The following is a 17625-nucleotide window of genomic DNA, read 5'->3' as shown; positions in this document are numbered from 1 at the left end:
CCTACTCTAAAATCTGTAGACACAATAATCCTCCAAATTAAAAAACATCTAAAACCATTTGTAATGTGTGTGCCATATTTCGGAGACACTACAGAGGGAGCTGCTGACATAGATAATATAGTATGCTGAATTCATATAGTAACTTGAGGTCCTATTAATCTTTAATATTTTTATGTTTTAGGTAATAGGTTTTTTATTTTTCAAGGAGAAAAAAGAGAGTAAGGAAACTGAGGAATTTTTTTTTTTTTTGCTTTGGCTACAGCCAATTTATTTGTATCAAAAACATAGGACACATGGCCAGGCACAGTGGCTCATGCCTGTAATCCCAGCACTTTTGGAGGCCAAGACGGGCAGACCACCTGTGGTCAGGAGTTCAAGACCAGCCTGGCCAACATGGTGAAACCTCGTCTGTACTAAAAATACAAAATTAGCCAGGCATGGTGGCATGCACTTGTAATCCCAGCTACTTGGGAGGCTGAGGCAGGAGAATCTCTTGAATCCAGGAGGTGGAGAGTAAGCCGAGATTGTGCCATTGCATTCCAGCCTGGGCAACAAAGAGTGAAACTCCGTCTCAAAACAAAACAAAGGACACAGAAAACTTTCCCATTTAGGACACTAAAAGAATCAGCAGCGAAGGCAGAGCATATACGTAACTAAGGTATTTCTTACATTTTCATTTGATAGTTGTTCTATAATACAACTTTTCAGTATCCTGTACTCCAAGCTAAACCATTCCTTTCTAAAAAGTCTTTATAATCCTGTGGCTGCTATAGGTATGATTCCTTTTTATGTTAAAAGGATTCAGTTTTTTCCAATCGACACCATTACTGGAAAACGCTTACCTTTTTTCTATGCATGCTTCTACATATAGCTAAGAATTATAAGGCAGAAAACAGAAGACTACTGAAGTTTAGGTTTGAAAGATTTGATTTTTCCATCTGTAGTCAGTTAATTACTGTGAGAGTAATGTGTCAAATTTTTAACCTGAAGCTAAAAAATTAAGTGATATGATAGGATGAAATAAAGTAAAACATTTAAGTAAATGGTATACCAGAGGGTTCCATGAATATTTTATGACAAAGACTCTTTACTTAAACATCTATGAACAATTTTGAGGAGGAAAATTTCAAAGAAACATTCTAACTGATGAAATGGATTGAAATTTGCTACCAACAGCTACTAAGCCACCTATATCGCTCATGGTTTTAAACCATAACTATGCTAACTTTCCCTCTGTTATCTGAAATAATGATGAATCAAACATCTCCTAGACTCAATTAAATTATGGCCAATAATAATAAGTGATTGAGAACTCTTATCTTACAGAAGCACATGCACAGTTTTCAAACCAAGTACCAAAATTAATGCCTGATATAAACAATATGTGCCTGAACTATAAGGTAAAAAATGGATATAATGAATTAACTAAGTGTTCAATGAAGAGAACCTAAATATATTGGGCTTTTATTCAATATATCCATATTCACCAATTAACTTACATAGAAACATTCTTTCCTCACATATGGCCTATGTGCAGTAAAGGGTTAACTCAGCAGACCTGGGCTGTCCAAACCCTGCCCATTCCAAAAGTCTCCAAGACTGGCCCCGGACTTTTGGGAAATAACCTTAGGTCACTGCAATATCCACCTGATAATAGTATCTTAGTATACCTGGGGCTTTGGCCATGCCAGATAGTTTATGTTAACAATATGATACATGGTGAATACCTGTCTTTGCCTGGACCTTGGGCTATGCTGTATTAGTTTGACCTCTGGAGGGGAAGGGAAAAAGGAGGGCTGGAGACTGAGCAGCTAAGGTCACTCACATGGGTGCTTCATGCCTATATGACTGACCCACAGTAAAAACCCTGAACACCAAGGCTCAGGTAAACTTCCCTGGTTGGGAACACTTGCCCATGTTGTCATATATCATTGCTGGGAGAATTAAGCACTGTCCATGCAACTACATTGGGAAAGGACAAATGGAACTTCATGCCAGACTCTCTAAATTGTTTTCCTTTCTTGATTTTAGTCTGTATCTTTTTTGCTATAATAAACTGTAACCATGAGAATAACAGACCTCCTGGGCTCAGCTGATCCTTCTGCCTCAGCCTCTCGAGTGGCTGGGACTACAGGCATGTGCCACTACACCCAGCAAATTTTCTTTTTTTTTTTTTGTAATTTTGGTAGAGACAAGGCCTTGCTATGTTTCCCAGGCTGGTCTCCAACTCCTGGGCTCAAGCGATCTGCCCACCCTGCCTCAGCCTCCCAAAGTGCTGGGATTACAAGTGTGAGCCACTGTGCCCAGCCATATTACTTTTTATTTATTATTATTATTTTTTTTCAAATATTTTCCATTCATGGATGCAGTCTCACATCTATGGAGGACTGACTAGCATTCAAGAGCTTTTGGTTTGAAAGATCAAAACATCCCAGCAGTGTTGATCAGTGACAATTCTATTACCATATAAGGTTTCCCAAATCCTTAGCCAGCTTAGTTATCTTGGGAAGCTCTTAATTGTTCCTATTTTCTCAGGAAGTTATCAAAGATAACAACCTCATATGGAATTACCTACCCTCTGTGTAAGAATGAGATTTTCATTACCTCACTGGTGAATCAGAAAAAGTATCTCACTATTACATGGGTTTCCATTCTGAGTCATAGGTCTAAAGTATTAATAAAAAAGCCTAGAGTTTAAATAAACTCTCGAGCTTACCAAAATCAATGACTTAGGATTTCCTGTCTTTTATTTAAAGCTTTACCAAGTTAAATGCGGAATGGAAACTGGTGACACTTTGCCCAGGAATGTCAGTGAGGTTAACTTATGTCTCAGTTTTTTTCATGCACAGTCCCAGGAGCTATTACCATGCATTATTTTATTGTTACCATGGAGCTATCACCAGGCATTATTTTATCATTATTTTATAGTTCATTATTATTCACAATGTCTAACATACTATTTTTAAACATTAACAGTAGTAACAGGAGAACGTTAAGGGCTCTATCCTGAGAATCACATAGGTAAGGGCTGAAAGCAAGACTACATAGTCAGAATACCTGGAACCAAATCTCCATCCCCACACTTACTAGCTCTGTGATCTTGGTCAATTCCTTACCTTTTGTGCCTCAATTTCCTCTTCTGTAACATGGGAATAATCATAATACCTTCCCCAGAGGATGTTTGTAGGATTAAATTAAACATATGTGTAAAGAGCTTAGAATTATGCCTGGCATCTGATAAAAACTATATAAGTAATGGCTACTAGGTCAATATCACCACTACCACCACCACCATTCTAAGGGACATAAGACAACTTAACTTACATTAATTCTATAATTTTTTATCTTACCCCAAGTGTTATAAGAAAGGGCAGTATTACTCTCTTAACTGACAGGCAGCTGTTGCATAGTGGTAAAAGCACTTCCCTGGGTTCTACTACAACAAAGCTGCCTCAATGGTTTCATCTGCAAAATGGGGATGGTAATAATCTATCTCATAAGGCTGTGTGGGGATTAAATATCTGTTCAGATGTTCTGTTCTGTGGCATCACTACATAGAATATGTTGATAATATTGAGCTCTACCAGACACTTAGGATTTCAAAATTACCTGGTTCCAGGTACTCAATCACTTCTGCAAGGATGAGATTTAAAATACTTGAAGGCATGAACCCCAAAAGGTGCTAGAAGAACAAATTAATTTTAAAAATTGTCCCCTTCTTTCACATTCCCTGGTTAGGATACATTTCTTCAAAATAGTCAATGTGTGGAGGTTGGAGTATGTCAAGGGCAGAGAGTACCTGAGAAAAGGAAAAAAAAAAAAGTCAAATTTAGAGAACTAAAAAGGAAACAAAATTCAACATAAAAGCAAGTAAATACTAACAACTCTTTAATGATTTAAAGCTTAGTTACAATTGCCCACTGAAAATTAGTTCATCTGTCAAGAAACACAGTCCTAAACATTAAGATGGATTTGTAAACTTACTATCCAAAAGACTTACAAAATGACAGAGGCAATTGGATTACACCACACGCTACCAAAATCCCTGCACAGGAGAGTTTTTTAAATAAACGTCCTATTTTAAAGAATCAATGTTACTCTAAGAGTGTGAGGAGCCACATCTATCATTCATTCCTTTATTCTTCTGTTCAACAAACCCTTACTATGTGCATTCTACCTGTCAAGCACTAAGCTTTTAGGTTATCCTGTTGAACAAAATAGGCATCATCCCTGCTCTCACAACTACAGAAGAGGTAAGCACTAAACAAACAAATAGTTACAGATATGTAATTACAACATCTATTACTCTGGAGGAAAAATGTAAAGAAGGGTAGAGAGAAAAAGCTTCCCTGGGTAACACTACTCTAGAATTTGAAGGCTGAGTAGGAGCTGGTCGACGGGCAGACAGTGTAAAGACACTGAGGCAGATTTTAGAAACAGAAAATCCAGTGCTTATGGAATATAGAGGGTAGGAAGAAAATGGACTAACAAAGTAGAAGAGGAAGGTATGAAATACACTACACAAAGTCTCTTTAAATCACACTAAGCATTTTCGATTTTATTCCAAGATTTTTGTAAGAAGTCACTAGGGTGAGGAAAAAAGACACTACGACGCAAGTCCTTTATAAAAGCAGCGTAGTACCCGTGTAACTTCTGCCTTCAAAACATAACAAACAAATCCCCTCCCAGCTGTCTTGCTAAGCTAATGAGAAATACTAAGTTCAAAGGACATGGAAGAAACTACTTAACAGGAAATAAATTGTGTGGTACTAGTTAAAATTTTATGATCTGTAGCTTAAATTTTTTTTTTATTATAGAGAACTTCAAACATATAAAAGTGGGCAGAATAGTATAAAGAATACCCATGTAATCAATACCTGGCCTCAGTTATTCACACACATGAACATTTTTATTTCATCTCTATCCTTTACTCTCCCTATATAATTCTCAAGCATATACCAAACTTATTTCAGTCATAATCAGTATCTCTAATAAAAAAAAGTTTAAAATTACAATGATCAAATCTAAAATGTAAATGTTTAAAAACATCATCAAATATCCAGTTCTCAAATTTCCTATTTTCTCATATTAAAAAGCAGTTTGTTAGTCTAAATCAAGAGCTAAATAAGATTCACATAGTACGATTGATAATCTAAAGGTTTCTCCATCATTTCTTTTTCGTTTCCTCTTGCAATGTATGTGTAGAAGAAACCTGGTTCATTTTAAAGGTTATTCTTGTTTCAGTCAAGCATTTCTCACTATAAATTTTAAGCAAAAATTTATTTTATGCATTAAAGCCTCTTGTAATGAAAAATTCTTCACTCACTTTAAAGCCAGTTAGAGGCTTTTAAATAGTTTAGATGCTTTTTATAAGGAATATCTATCTTTCCTTTTGAATTAAAATGTTTATATTTAGAATTCTGGTATAAACAGAAAATAAGAGATTTTCCAGTTTCTTTGAAGAGTAATTTTTTTCATATGACAGATATATTATTTCATTTCTATGTATTTTTAAACCTATAATTAGCCAGCTATATTTTTTAAACCAATAAATTCACATAAATTTCTCATTATGTACCAGAACAATTTTTAACATGAATATCTGACAACGAGGAAGGCAGTTAGAAATTAGTGTTTTACTTTACATCTTTCGGACTCTAAACTCTGTATCTGAGCAACACACATCCTGTCTAAGGAGGAAACAGAATGCAATGAGTGACAGTGTCCATTATACAAAGCTATTTTACACTTCAAATCTATCTGCTATAATTAGAGGTTATCTAGAAGAAAGTGACAACCATACATTTTAAACCTTGATAGAGAAGAATGATGCTTTCTTACTCCATATTTGATGAGGCCTTTTGTAAAAAAGCCATATAAAATAGGGATAGACATTTGCACTACAGCATTTAGCTGTGACTGTTAGTTCGAAAGGTACAATATTTAAAACTGTGCCTGGAATTTTTTTAAACGCCTGTTGTTTTATCCTCTTGCTCTTTCTACTCCAAAATGTTTATCAGAGGATGGCATTCTACAGTGCTTCTAGGTGATAAAAACAGTATTTAGATCAGTAATGATCTAGGAATCTCAAAAGCAAGTAAATGAGTAAGTGAGAAGGTATAGTGGCAGAGTTCGAAACTCCAGGCTTCATTTAAATAGCTGGAGATCCTCTATAAACCCCACTAATATTTGAGGGAATAAAGTACATGAGATTAGCCTTAAGATATAAATAGGTGGACGCTTGTAAAGACTTTGGCTTGTAAAGAGTTGAAACATCCTCAAATACCACACTCTTCAAAGGATTTCAAATACAAAAAAACTCAAGTAGACTTGTCTAATTAAAACATGAATTAAAGTTATGTCTTTAAATGATAGTCATTGCCAAACACATTTCTTAACAGTGTCTCTGCACATTTCACAAATCTTTTAAGAAACATAAAAGCTCATTATGTTAGCTGCTTTTTAGGACTTCAACCTCCATGATGTTAGAAGATTCACTATAAACTGGTTACATAAGAAAATAGCTTCATTTCAGTCAGCCCTTTATCAATAAAATAATTAATTGCTGTGAATAATCTCAATCCTAACTATAAAGACAAGAAATTTATCTGTTCATTCATAGAATCAACATTTATTGAGTTTCTACTCTGCCAAAGACTCAAAGACAAGAATAAGACACCTATAAGGAACACAGTTAAATCCCATTTAGCAAAGGAGCTACTCTTTTCTCACTCTCTCCCCACAATAGATTCTAGATTCTAAGTTTTTTATGGTAGAGACTATATTATTATTTTTTTTTTTATAGAGTTGTAGCATAAGGTATACAAATCCTGACTGTAACTTGATGAATTTTTATATACACACATATTTCCGTGTAAATACCACCCAGGTTAAGAAATTAGGCATTTTAGCTCCTTTGCTTTGCTTTTTTTTTTTTTGAGACAGGAGTCTTGCTCTGTTGCCCAGGCTGGAGGGCAGTGGCATGACCGCGGCTCACTGCAACCTCTGCCTCCTGGATTCAAGCAATTCTCCTGCCTCAGCCTCCGAGGTAGTTGGGACTATAGGCATGCACCACCACGCCCAGCTAATATTTATATTTTTAGTAGAGAGGGGGTTTGACCATGTTGGCCAGGCTGATATCGAACTCCTGACCTCATGATCCACCCACCTCGGCCTCCAAAGGTGCTGGGATTACAGGCATGAGTCACTGCACCCGGCCCATTTGCCCTTTTTTCAGTCAAAACCCATCCTGGCACTGTTTTTACTTCTGTCACCAAAGATTCATTTGTCTCATTCTAGCCCTCTCTGGAGCACTCCAGAGCTAGGACAACAAAAAGTAACCCCAAGAGAGAGATCACAGAAGTTATCATTCCAGGCCCTTAGATTTCTTTTTTTCTGTCACTTTCATTCACTCATTCACTCTTCAAGTAGAATGGCTGCCTACTGTGTACTTACTGTTATTGTCTAAAGACAAGAAAAACGTCCAAGACTTGTGTCACAGGGGCTCTTGGCAGGAATCAACAGACCCTAAGGGGGTTCTAAATGGGCTTTAGAGGACAAATGAAAGCCTAAAATGACATTAAAATTGTATATATGTGCATTTTTCTGAGAGGATTCATAGCTTTCATCTCAAAGATCCAAAAAACCTAAATCATCACCTTCCCTGCTGATCATAACTATGCATGTATATACACACAAGCACAAATGCATAGGTGGGTAGACAGAAGATTCTGCCAGATTTTACAAAAGCTCAGATAGATACTAGTAATAAGCCTAAACACCAATTTTTAGAAAGCTAAATCCATTTCTGTTTCCGAAGTTACTTCATCAAGGTGAATGTGTTCTTCAAGATGGCGAAGTAGCTACTTAGATGTGTGTGTGTATGTGTGTAAAAATTCAGTCAGATCACCTGAAATCAATGAAATTGATACAGTGACTTTGAAGGTTCCTTTCAAAAGAAAATTCAAAGCCTCTCAGGCTTTGTTACTATTCTTTGACACATAAAAAGCCATCCAAATTAAAATCCAACCTTCCTACAATGACCAAAATCTTTCTAAATGCCATTTTTGTCATGACATTCCTTTCTGCTTCAATCAAATCTTGTTCTCAAAAGGCTCATATTAAGATTTTTCTTCTCTGTGTTTGACGCATCTTTGAGTTTCTAAGTTTACAACAATTTTTCTCTCTTCTTAATATTATGGTACTCGCCTGACACCCGAGAAGCTTTAAAAAATCAGATACCTGGCCTCAATCCCAGAGATTACAACTTAGTAGGTGTAAGGTAAGAACCACGAACCTGTGTTTTAAGGCACCCCTCTCCAGGGAATCTTTGAATACATTTCTAGGTTTTGGTTGTCCAGAGCTTTGCTATGCACACAGCTGTCCTGGCTTAATGTTTAACCAGGGAGGCAACGCTCCCATAGTACTTTTATCATAGTAGTTATCACATTATGAAAATAATTTCAACTATTTGAAGATAAAGACACCAGAAGCTAATGTAGTTTAGGCATATAGGATGTGCATAACAAATGTTTACTGAATTAATGTATATGGGTTCTACAGCAAGACAGATTTACAGTCCAGTCTGTGCCACCTTAACGTTGGGCAAGTTACGTAACTCCAAGCCTTTGGTTCCTCCTCCACAAAGTAAGGTTAACAAGCTCTATCTGACAAGATTTTTAAGGAGTAAATTAATTAATATATGTAAAGCATCTAGCATATCTCCTGACACACAGCAATATTAAACACACCTCTTCAAAAACGAAGTGTTTTAAGTCTTTATTGTATCTTCCACATGACCTAGCACTGCACTCCTTACATAGGACACAATAAATAAACATTTGCTGCCTTAACTAGATCAAATACCAGTTGTCTCTTAGACTGGCATTCCACACATACTAGGTATGCTGGCCCTGAGATCCTTTTGGAAATAGATCTCAGAGATAGCAGAGATCCATTATATATAAAATAGTGGTGCTGTGCCATCTTCAACTATGTGCATCACTTTTAAACACTTTCACAGATGTCACAGGCACTCTTCTATGCTAGAGCTCAGCAGCTCCAAATAGTGGTTGTGTGTGTGTTGAGCAGATTTATATGCATTAAAAAATTTTAATTTCTGCAACAATCATATACAGTTATTTCTGCTTTTACCATGCCTGCTTCAAAAATGAAAAAACTTAAAGCTTGGAAAAGTTAACGTCCAAGATGCAACAGTAAAAAACAGTAGAACCAAAATTCAAACCTAGTTCTGACTTTAAAGCACAGCTCTTAGAAACTATATTAGAATTGCTTGTATGTTTTAATTGGTGCGATTCTCACAAATTCAGTTTATTTTTCTTACACTGCTCCCTTTGACACTGTCTTTGTAACTTAATTAGTTATTAGGAATGAGTCTTGAGCAAAAATACCAACTAGACAAACAGCAGTTTATTATACCACCCTTCCTTTATAGAAGAGGCCAAGGTTGGTCTGAATATAGTAAGCCACTGACATCATTAGTAAGCAAATTTCTTTTTTGTCTTTTTTTTTTTTTTTTTTTTGAGATGGTATCTCGCTCTGTGCCCAGGCAGTGTCGTGATCTTGGCTCACTGCAACCTCTGCCTCACAGGCTCAAGTGATCCTCCCACCTCAGCCTCCTGAGTAGCTGGGACTATAGGCGTGTGCCACCGAACCCAGCTAATTTTTTATTTTTTGTAGAGACAGGGTTTTGCAACGTTGCCCAGGCTGGTCTTGAACTCCTGGACTCAAAAGATTCAGCTGCCCTGGCCTCCCAAAGTGCTGGGATTACAAGCATGAGCCACTGCACCCGGCCCTTAGTAAGCAAATTTCTGATACCACCCTTGAGATATTTCTTCATCATGGATACCTTTACTTGAGTCTCTGACAATGAAAGAAGGTCTGCACTCTTTGATATTGAAGTGACACACTAAGGTAAGGTCAAGAAATAAAGAACTAGACATTATTCTAAATTATTTCTAAAATCTGAGGATTTGGTAGTAAAATAGTAACTCAAGTGGTATTTTGTTTTGTGTTGTGGTTTTTCTTTTAGAGATGGAGTCCTGCTCTGTACCCAGACTGAAGTGCAGGGGTGATCACAACTCACTGCAACCTTGAATTCCTGGCTCAAGTGATCTTCCTGCTTCAGCCTCCCAAATAGCTGAGACTACAGATCTGTGCCACCACACCCAGCTAATTTAAAAAACTTTCTTCTTTAGAGATGAAGTCTCGTTACGTTGTCCAGGCTGGTCTTGAACTCCTGGACTCAAGTGATCCTACCACCTCAGCCTTCTGAGTAGCTAGGATTACAGATGCAGCCATTGTCCCCGGCTTCAAGTGGTATTTTGAAATGTATTAAAACAAGCACATTGCAAGGCAGTTCCAATTGACTAAAACACAGCAATACCCTTAAAAAAAAATTAAGGCAAGAGAATTTCAAGAGGAATAATCAATAAAATGAAATATGTCAAACCAAGGAGCTTCGAGTAAACCATACGGTAAGTTTAGTACTCCAGTTTTAACAAATACCTCAAACTTTGGCAAATTTGCTTCTTAAGTGAGACCAAACTTTTGGCCAAAGTTCTCAAGTTTTTTGTGCAAATAAGCACTCAGACTCATAAGAAATCATAATTTTTTTTTCTGATAAGTTTTTATTATGGCAATTAAAATAGCATAGGTTGAGTATTATATAAAGAATTTGAGGCAGTTTTTCTTTTCACATGAAAATGAAAACATATTCTAATGTTGGCAACCTCCAGGTAAATTTTACATGTACCAAATTTTTAATTCAGGATTAGTTGAAGGGAAGCTCTGTCAAAACACAACGAGTCTATTTGTCTGTAAGTCTTCACATCTCTAAACACAGCCAAAAATAAGCTAGCCTATGTTAACTTAAGGGATGTACTGTTTTTAAAGGAGAAACTGTTTCCCACATCTCTAACTTAATCTCTGATTTAAAATATTATGAGATAAAGATAAAGCACTTAAAATCAAGGGTCAATTATTTCCACTTAAATCACTCACTACATAAATCACTACACTCTATTTTTGTGTTGAATATTAGTATTATTCCTTGGCTAAATATCAATATTTGCTCTGCATCAATCAATATTTATCTGTCAATCAATCAATCTTAGAATTCACTTGAATTCACTTACACTTACTCACTGTTCAGTCACAAAAAGGGTCCAATTTGTCTCAGGTTTCCAAGCACCTCAATAAAAACCTTGGTTGTGGTTTCTATTAAGAACCTATTTTCCCTACAAATACATGGTCCTTTTCTATGGGCTTTAAACATATTTAATAGCTTGTATTCTTAGAATTAAAAAAGACATTCAGACTGACAAATGAGAGTGCACACCACATTCCAGAAGCCAATGTGAAACTGCTGATTTGAGGTTTAGAGCTTGTGCATGTCATATAATTCATAGTGTAATTTTCAAACCTTCAAATAAAATGCTCATAAAATGGACTCCCCAGGTGTGTCTAATATGCTAAGGTTGAAAACCACTAATCTCAATAGTGAAAATTTAAGACAGTCATAGAGAGACATAAAGAGTATATATAAAAGGAAAGCAAAGCACTGAAAGACTACAGCTTAGAAAACTCTGTGTGTGTGCATCTCTTCCAATAAGAATGCATGAAATGAAAACCTAACAATAAGTATTCTCCTATAACCTCACTGGTGCGCTTATTTCTTTTCACATTTTGGCATAAAACTGTAGCCAATTTCCAAATTTTACTTATAGGTGCCCTTTTAAACTCTCATTTGCTCTTTACTAACTGAATGCAGGAGGCTTAGGAAATAGTTTCCCCCAAATACCAATTTCACTTACATTATCATGCTTAAAAAAACACAACATCTTCAATTCCCGGAAGACCCTTTTGCAAGAGACCAGATTCTGGAAGACGTTGGGCATCTTTTTGAGTGCTACTCTCTTTCCATCTCTTGGATCTGTTACTGACCTAAAGAAGCAGTATTTGGGGAAGGGGGGAAAAAAAACAGAGAAATCAGTTCCACGCCTTGTTTTCCAATGTTTCAGATCATGACAATATCTTTATCTTAAAACACTCAACATTAAGTCCACTTAATGAAGCTTAAGGTGTCAGTGAGAAAGATAAAAAAGTTCACACTTACAATTAAAGTGAATGTTTGGTCACCCAAGTCATCTGCCATGCTTTAAAAAACAAATTCCCTGTCTAAATTTATATAAACACTTACTCTTTCTGAAGTCACTTTATGGTATTAGTGGTAAAGCCATTTTAAAGACAGGAAAAAACAAACATACAGAAGCAGCATAGATAACATTAATTTGATAAAAGTTAAATTAGTTTTATGCTTTATTTTCAGAACTACATTGAGAGGGAAGACATGTTCAAACACAATTTAAATATTTTGATATCTTATGTATATGAATATCTTTTAGTAATACGGATTTCAATATAAGTAGCAGTTGAACAATGTCCCCTCCTTAGAAGTCTGGGTGCCAGCTTAGGGATCCCTCTAGCTCCCAAGTAATGATAACTTCATTCCTTTTATTTCCTAGCTCTTAGTGTGGTAGTTGCCTCTTGTAGTTACTATCTCTTTAACAACTATGTCCCCCTCCACCCGGCCCTTTTAGCCTTCTAACACCTATATAACCAATTTCCTGTATTATATTTCCCTATGTTTGAAATAGGAATGTGGTTTCTGTTTTTTTGACTGAACCCAGTTGATACATATTAACCAAATAGTTAAAAGAATATCAGGCCGGGCTCAGTGGCTCACGCCTGTAATCCTTGTATTTTGGGAGGCCAAGGTGGGTGGATCACCTGAGGCCAGGAGTTTGAGACCAGCCTGGCCAACATGGTGAAACTCAGTCTCTACCAAAAATACTAAAATTAGCTGGGTGTGGTGGCGGGTGCTTGTAATCCCAGCTACTTGGGAGGCTGAGGCATAAGAATCGCTTGAACCTGGAGGTGGAGGTTGCAGTGAGCCAAAATTTCTTGACTGCACTCTAGCCTGGGCGACAGAATGAGACTCTGTCTCAAAAAAAAAAGAAAGAAAAAATAAATACCAATAAATTAAGTATACATGGCCAATTGGTCATTTGGCAAATTGATTTTCCATGAATTAACTAACCTAGAGCTTTTTTTTTTCCTTCTACCTATCATACTAAGATTGGTTGTTCTGGTAGAATTTATTTCTGTCCAATTTCTTTGGCTAGATTCCTGCCTAACATTTTCAGCTATTATTCATTCAGCCCCTGTTCTGATCATCCAATGCTCTGAGTATTTATTCCTCCTAAATTTGTGTCATTTTAAAATTTGAGGCTGGGCTCAGTGGCTCATGCCTGTGTCCCCAGCACTCTGGGAGGCTGAGGCAGGAGGACTGCCTGAGATCAGGAGTTTGAGACCAGCCTGGGCAATACAGCAAGACTCTGTCTGTATTTTTAAAAAACCGAAAAAAAAAATTGATTCATGTGGCATTAATGTCTCTTTCTAAGTTATTAATTAAAGTTTAGAATAGGACTGAGAATAGATCTCTGCAACAGATACAATACTAGAAATCATCAACAAGTCTGACATTCAATCATTAATCTTGGGTATGGATATTCAGTTACTCATTCAATGAACTACAATCACTCAGGAAATCAGACACTCATCAAATTGCTTTCCTGAAAACAAAAATTCCTATTATCTACATTATCTGTCTAAAAACCATATCAAACTTCTTTATGGATTCATTTTAGTGATCACTACTTCCTTTTCTAAGTGCTCATGAAACTCTGAAATTATGTATTCTAGTATTTTTTTTTCCTTAACATGGTGCTATCTCTATTGAGTATTCTAGTATTTTTTAAGAACATGATGGCTTCACTTTCTTCCACTGGCCAAAATTTTGATAAAACAAGTATTATCTATTATCATTATTTTTTAGAGACAGGGTCTCACCGTCACCCTGGCTGGAGTGCAGTGGCACAAATATGGATCACTGCAGCCTGGAACTCTTGGGCTCAAGTAGTCTTCCTGCCTCAGCCCTCTCAGTAGCTGGGACTACAGGCAATTGTGAGTTTTCAATAGCTTCATATGTAACTCAAGTAGGCCGGGAGACCTAACATTCATGACTGTTGCTTAAAAAATACCAACCCAGGCAGGGTGCAGTGGCTCACACCTGTTAATCCCAGCACTTTGGGAGGCTGAGGATGAGACAGGAGGATCACTTGGGGCCAGGAGTTCTAGACCAGCCTAGGCAACACAGTGAGACCCTGTATCTCACATACACACACACACACACACACACACGCACACACACACCCCAGCCAAATCTGCAATACTGATTAAAATCCACATAAACTAGAAAATAGGAGGGGACACTGATATATTGCTATATTCAAACTATTAGTCGTACTTTTTTTCTGTTAAATATACTACTTCAGTATCTAGCTACTAGAAGAGAAAAATGTCAATGAAATACGAAAAAGGGAAAACTTCAGATAACACACTGTATTCAACTGTCACGTCTCTTTGGTCTTCTCTAATCTAGAAGTTATTTGGCATGTCTTTCATGACTGCCATTTTTGAAATATACAGACCAGGCCAGTTACCTTGAAGACTAGCCCTTAATTTGGGTTTGGTGTTTTCTCATAACTAGATTCAGATTACCCATTTTTGACAGAAACAACAAAGAACTGATGCTTTCTCAGTGCATCATCTCAGGAAGCATATAATGTCAATATGTCTCATTACTTATCACTTGAATGAGGTGTCTGCCAGGTTTCTCCACTATAAAGTTACTATTTTTTTCCCTTTGTAACTGTGTAAATATCCTATTCCTCACTGAACTTTGATCCATTAACTTTAGTGTCCATTCACGATTTTTGTCGGAATCAATTATTACGATGGTTGCCAAATGACAATAATTTTAATATCTTTAACAGCCGGGCACAATAAATACTAGTTTTTAAACATGAGGTAAACTGATTTAACACAATGCCCTTTCCAAAGGCCTCATACAATACTTCTTCCTAACTTCTGACTACTACTTACTGGTCACCCTATTATGGTTAGAAAAGCCACTAAAGGAGATAAACCCACTCCTGAAAACACTTGACACAGGCTCAAGGTGAGTACTGTGTCTTGTAATGTTTTAAAGTAAAATTCACAAAGCAGCATTTTATTATTCATGCAAAAGCCAGTCGTGCCTGTAGCTGGCAACAATATAACTCTAATGAATGTGAATGGCAGTGCAGTAATTTCATGCCATGTTGAGTTTGTTCTCTCTTAACTTGAGGTAGCAGATGCTTTGGTTCAGCACAAACAGTACCACAGAACACAGATAAGTGTGGAGGCATGTTATACAGGAATTCTTTTATTTTCTTTGTTACTCAAAGGCTTGAGGCACTTAGTTTCTCTGCTGCTGCAATACCCTGGTTATTCTAACAGCACTTGCTAATGAAGCTCCAGCTGTAAAGATAACGAACAACACTTAGGATAAGTTTCTTCATTTCAGAAAAAAAAGGAGCCATCCTTATACCTACAATTCTGGGGCAGTTACTTTCTCTGCTAAACACTGGATGCCTTAAATAAGACAGTGCATCTGTCATTTCATCTGATTCCCTTCTTAAACAGTCAAGTTTTACTAACAGGAGTTTACTTTCTAAGTCTTAAATTTATACTTCAAACAGCATGTTTAAGAGTCATGAGAAAGAATCCTTCCTTACACCTGTCCAGAGTTTATCAATACTTCTTTGTCCTCACAAATTCAACTGGTTTTTAAAAAGCCAGAAGAATCCACAAGTCACAGGAAGCATTTTAGATCTGTTGTGGTCATTTTGTTGAGTTTTCTTAATCCCAGAAGACTGAACACTGCCACAAATCTGCTTAAATTACTGACAAGCAGAAAAGTTGTAATGAAACAAAAGTGAAACTTATTACTGAGAATACTTTCTCAGCCACTAAAATGTCACTTAAAACATCTTTACACTAGACAGCAAGAATCTCCAAGAAATTATGTTTCTCTTTCATTTTTATGTGAAGAATCCTCCATGTTTTAGCAGTTTTAAAGTTCGTTTCTGATACATGTTTTTAGCTATTCAAAGCAGATACATAATATAATTTAAAAAGTGCTTCAACTTGGTTTAAGAAAATCAGGTTCTTCTAATTCTATTCACATAAAGTTGTAATCAGCAATCCTCCATTTCTTGCTACACATACTACAATATGTCAACTACACCAATACAGTACATAGCTCAGTAACAGAACCTCCTAACTAAACTCTAAATATTTAGATTATTGCCTTCACATTTATTTTGAAATTCATTTCCTTATTTTTACTTGTATTTAGATTAAGTCTGTTTCAGAAAACAATAGCAAACTGGGGCAAAATTTTTGACAACAAACAAGTCTAGGAAATGTATCCTATTTGTACCTTGGTCCTTGTTTTATGTTCAAGGATACACAAGAAATTTATGTAGTAAGTTATGGAATAACAAATTTATTTTTATTTCTCACTGGTCTTTCTAATCACAATTTTAACAGGTTATAATTTGTGTGCACTTCACCACATTTATCGAGTTGTACACAATTTAGAAGAAATCTTTCTAGGCTTTTCCCCCACCCAAAACACACAAATAAAAAATGGATTCTCATCTTCTATATTTAATGTATCCTATTAGCCGAGTTCTTTTCTCATTTGTTTGTTTATCCAAGTTTGGTAATTGTTGGGTTAGCTGTATGCATTAAGAAAGAGATCCTTTTCCAATTTATCAGGATATATAAAATGATTCCCAAATTTGCTAATTTGTATTACAAAGAAAAAAGGCCTTATACAACAGATAAACCAAGACTGAGAAACAGTTCATTCTTTTCTTCATATCCTCCTAATATTATTCAATATTAGGAGGAGCAAATAATATTACGAGCAGCAAAATATCTGTATTTGACTCAAAGAGTTAAATAAGAACTTAAACATCCTCTAACTCTGTGTTTAATGAACTAAAAATAGCAAAGATCTCAGCAGATAAGACAGCACTGGGCCATTGTGATCTGTAGTGAGACACCTGAAGGTGCTGATAATGGAGGAAGGATAAGGAACAGGTAAGCCATCCAGCATCAAGCTGTCATATTTAGTTTCAAGTACTTAGTACTAGTGAGTGAAACCTAACTCTGAAGACCCTTTCAGTCCCCACCAATAATACTGGATAAGTTAAAATGTAGCTAAATCATTTTATGATAATTCTTGTGGTCTTGGGAATATTTAATTGCTTTTTAGATCATGAATTAATTAGTTCCATCCATACTGTAGATGCTGGGGAGATACAGAGACTTCCTCCTCAGTCACTGTTCAATATGTCTACAAGGAGTATTGAACTGCCTGCAGGAAAATTGCCATGCCGGATTTTCTCATGTTAGAGGGTGAACATGATACAGCCCAGTCTGCCAAGTCTAGGTAGTTTTCATGGCCCACTAGTCACAGTCCTTGCTTAGAAACAGACCTACGAATATTGCATGGGGAGGAAAACCAGTTGAAACAATGAAGGAAAGGCTTCTAGGCAAAGCCACAAATGAAAATAATTCACAACTACATCTCCCTCTTACATTTTAACAACTTTGTCTAGGCAAGAAGAGGTTACAAAGGGCAAGTAA

At 36.3% G+C, this 17625-nt stretch overlaps 1 protein-coding gene across 2 annotated transcripts in view; it reads right to left on the bottom strand.

The window, feature by feature from the left end:
* The window catches only part of NLK (nemo like kinase), a 152789-nt gene that overhangs the window by 59717 nt on the left and 75447 nt on the right, over positions 1-17625 (bottom strand). For both annotated transcript variants that reach the window (XM_010372304.2, XM_010372305.2), the window contains exons 2-3: positions 11835-11964; positions 3744-3799 (exon numbers count right to left, since the gene is read on the bottom strand). In XM_010372304.2, coding sequence (XP_010370606.1) covers positions 3744-3799; positions 11835-11964 — 186 coding nt within the window. The remainder of the gene's footprint in view (positions 1-3743; positions 3800-11834; positions 11965-17625) is intronic.

Source organism: Rhinopithecus roxellana, chromosome 19 (assembly GCF_007565055.1).
Source record: "Rhinopithecus roxellana isolate Shanxi Qingling chromosome 19, ASM756505v1, whole genome shotgun sequence".
NCBI classification, from domain to species: Eukaryota; Metazoa; Chordata; class Mammalia; order Primates; family Cercopithecidae; genus Rhinopithecus; species Rhinopithecus roxellana.
Note: the sequence above shows the minus strand (reverse complement) of the source record. Positions and strands in the feature narration are given on the sequence as shown.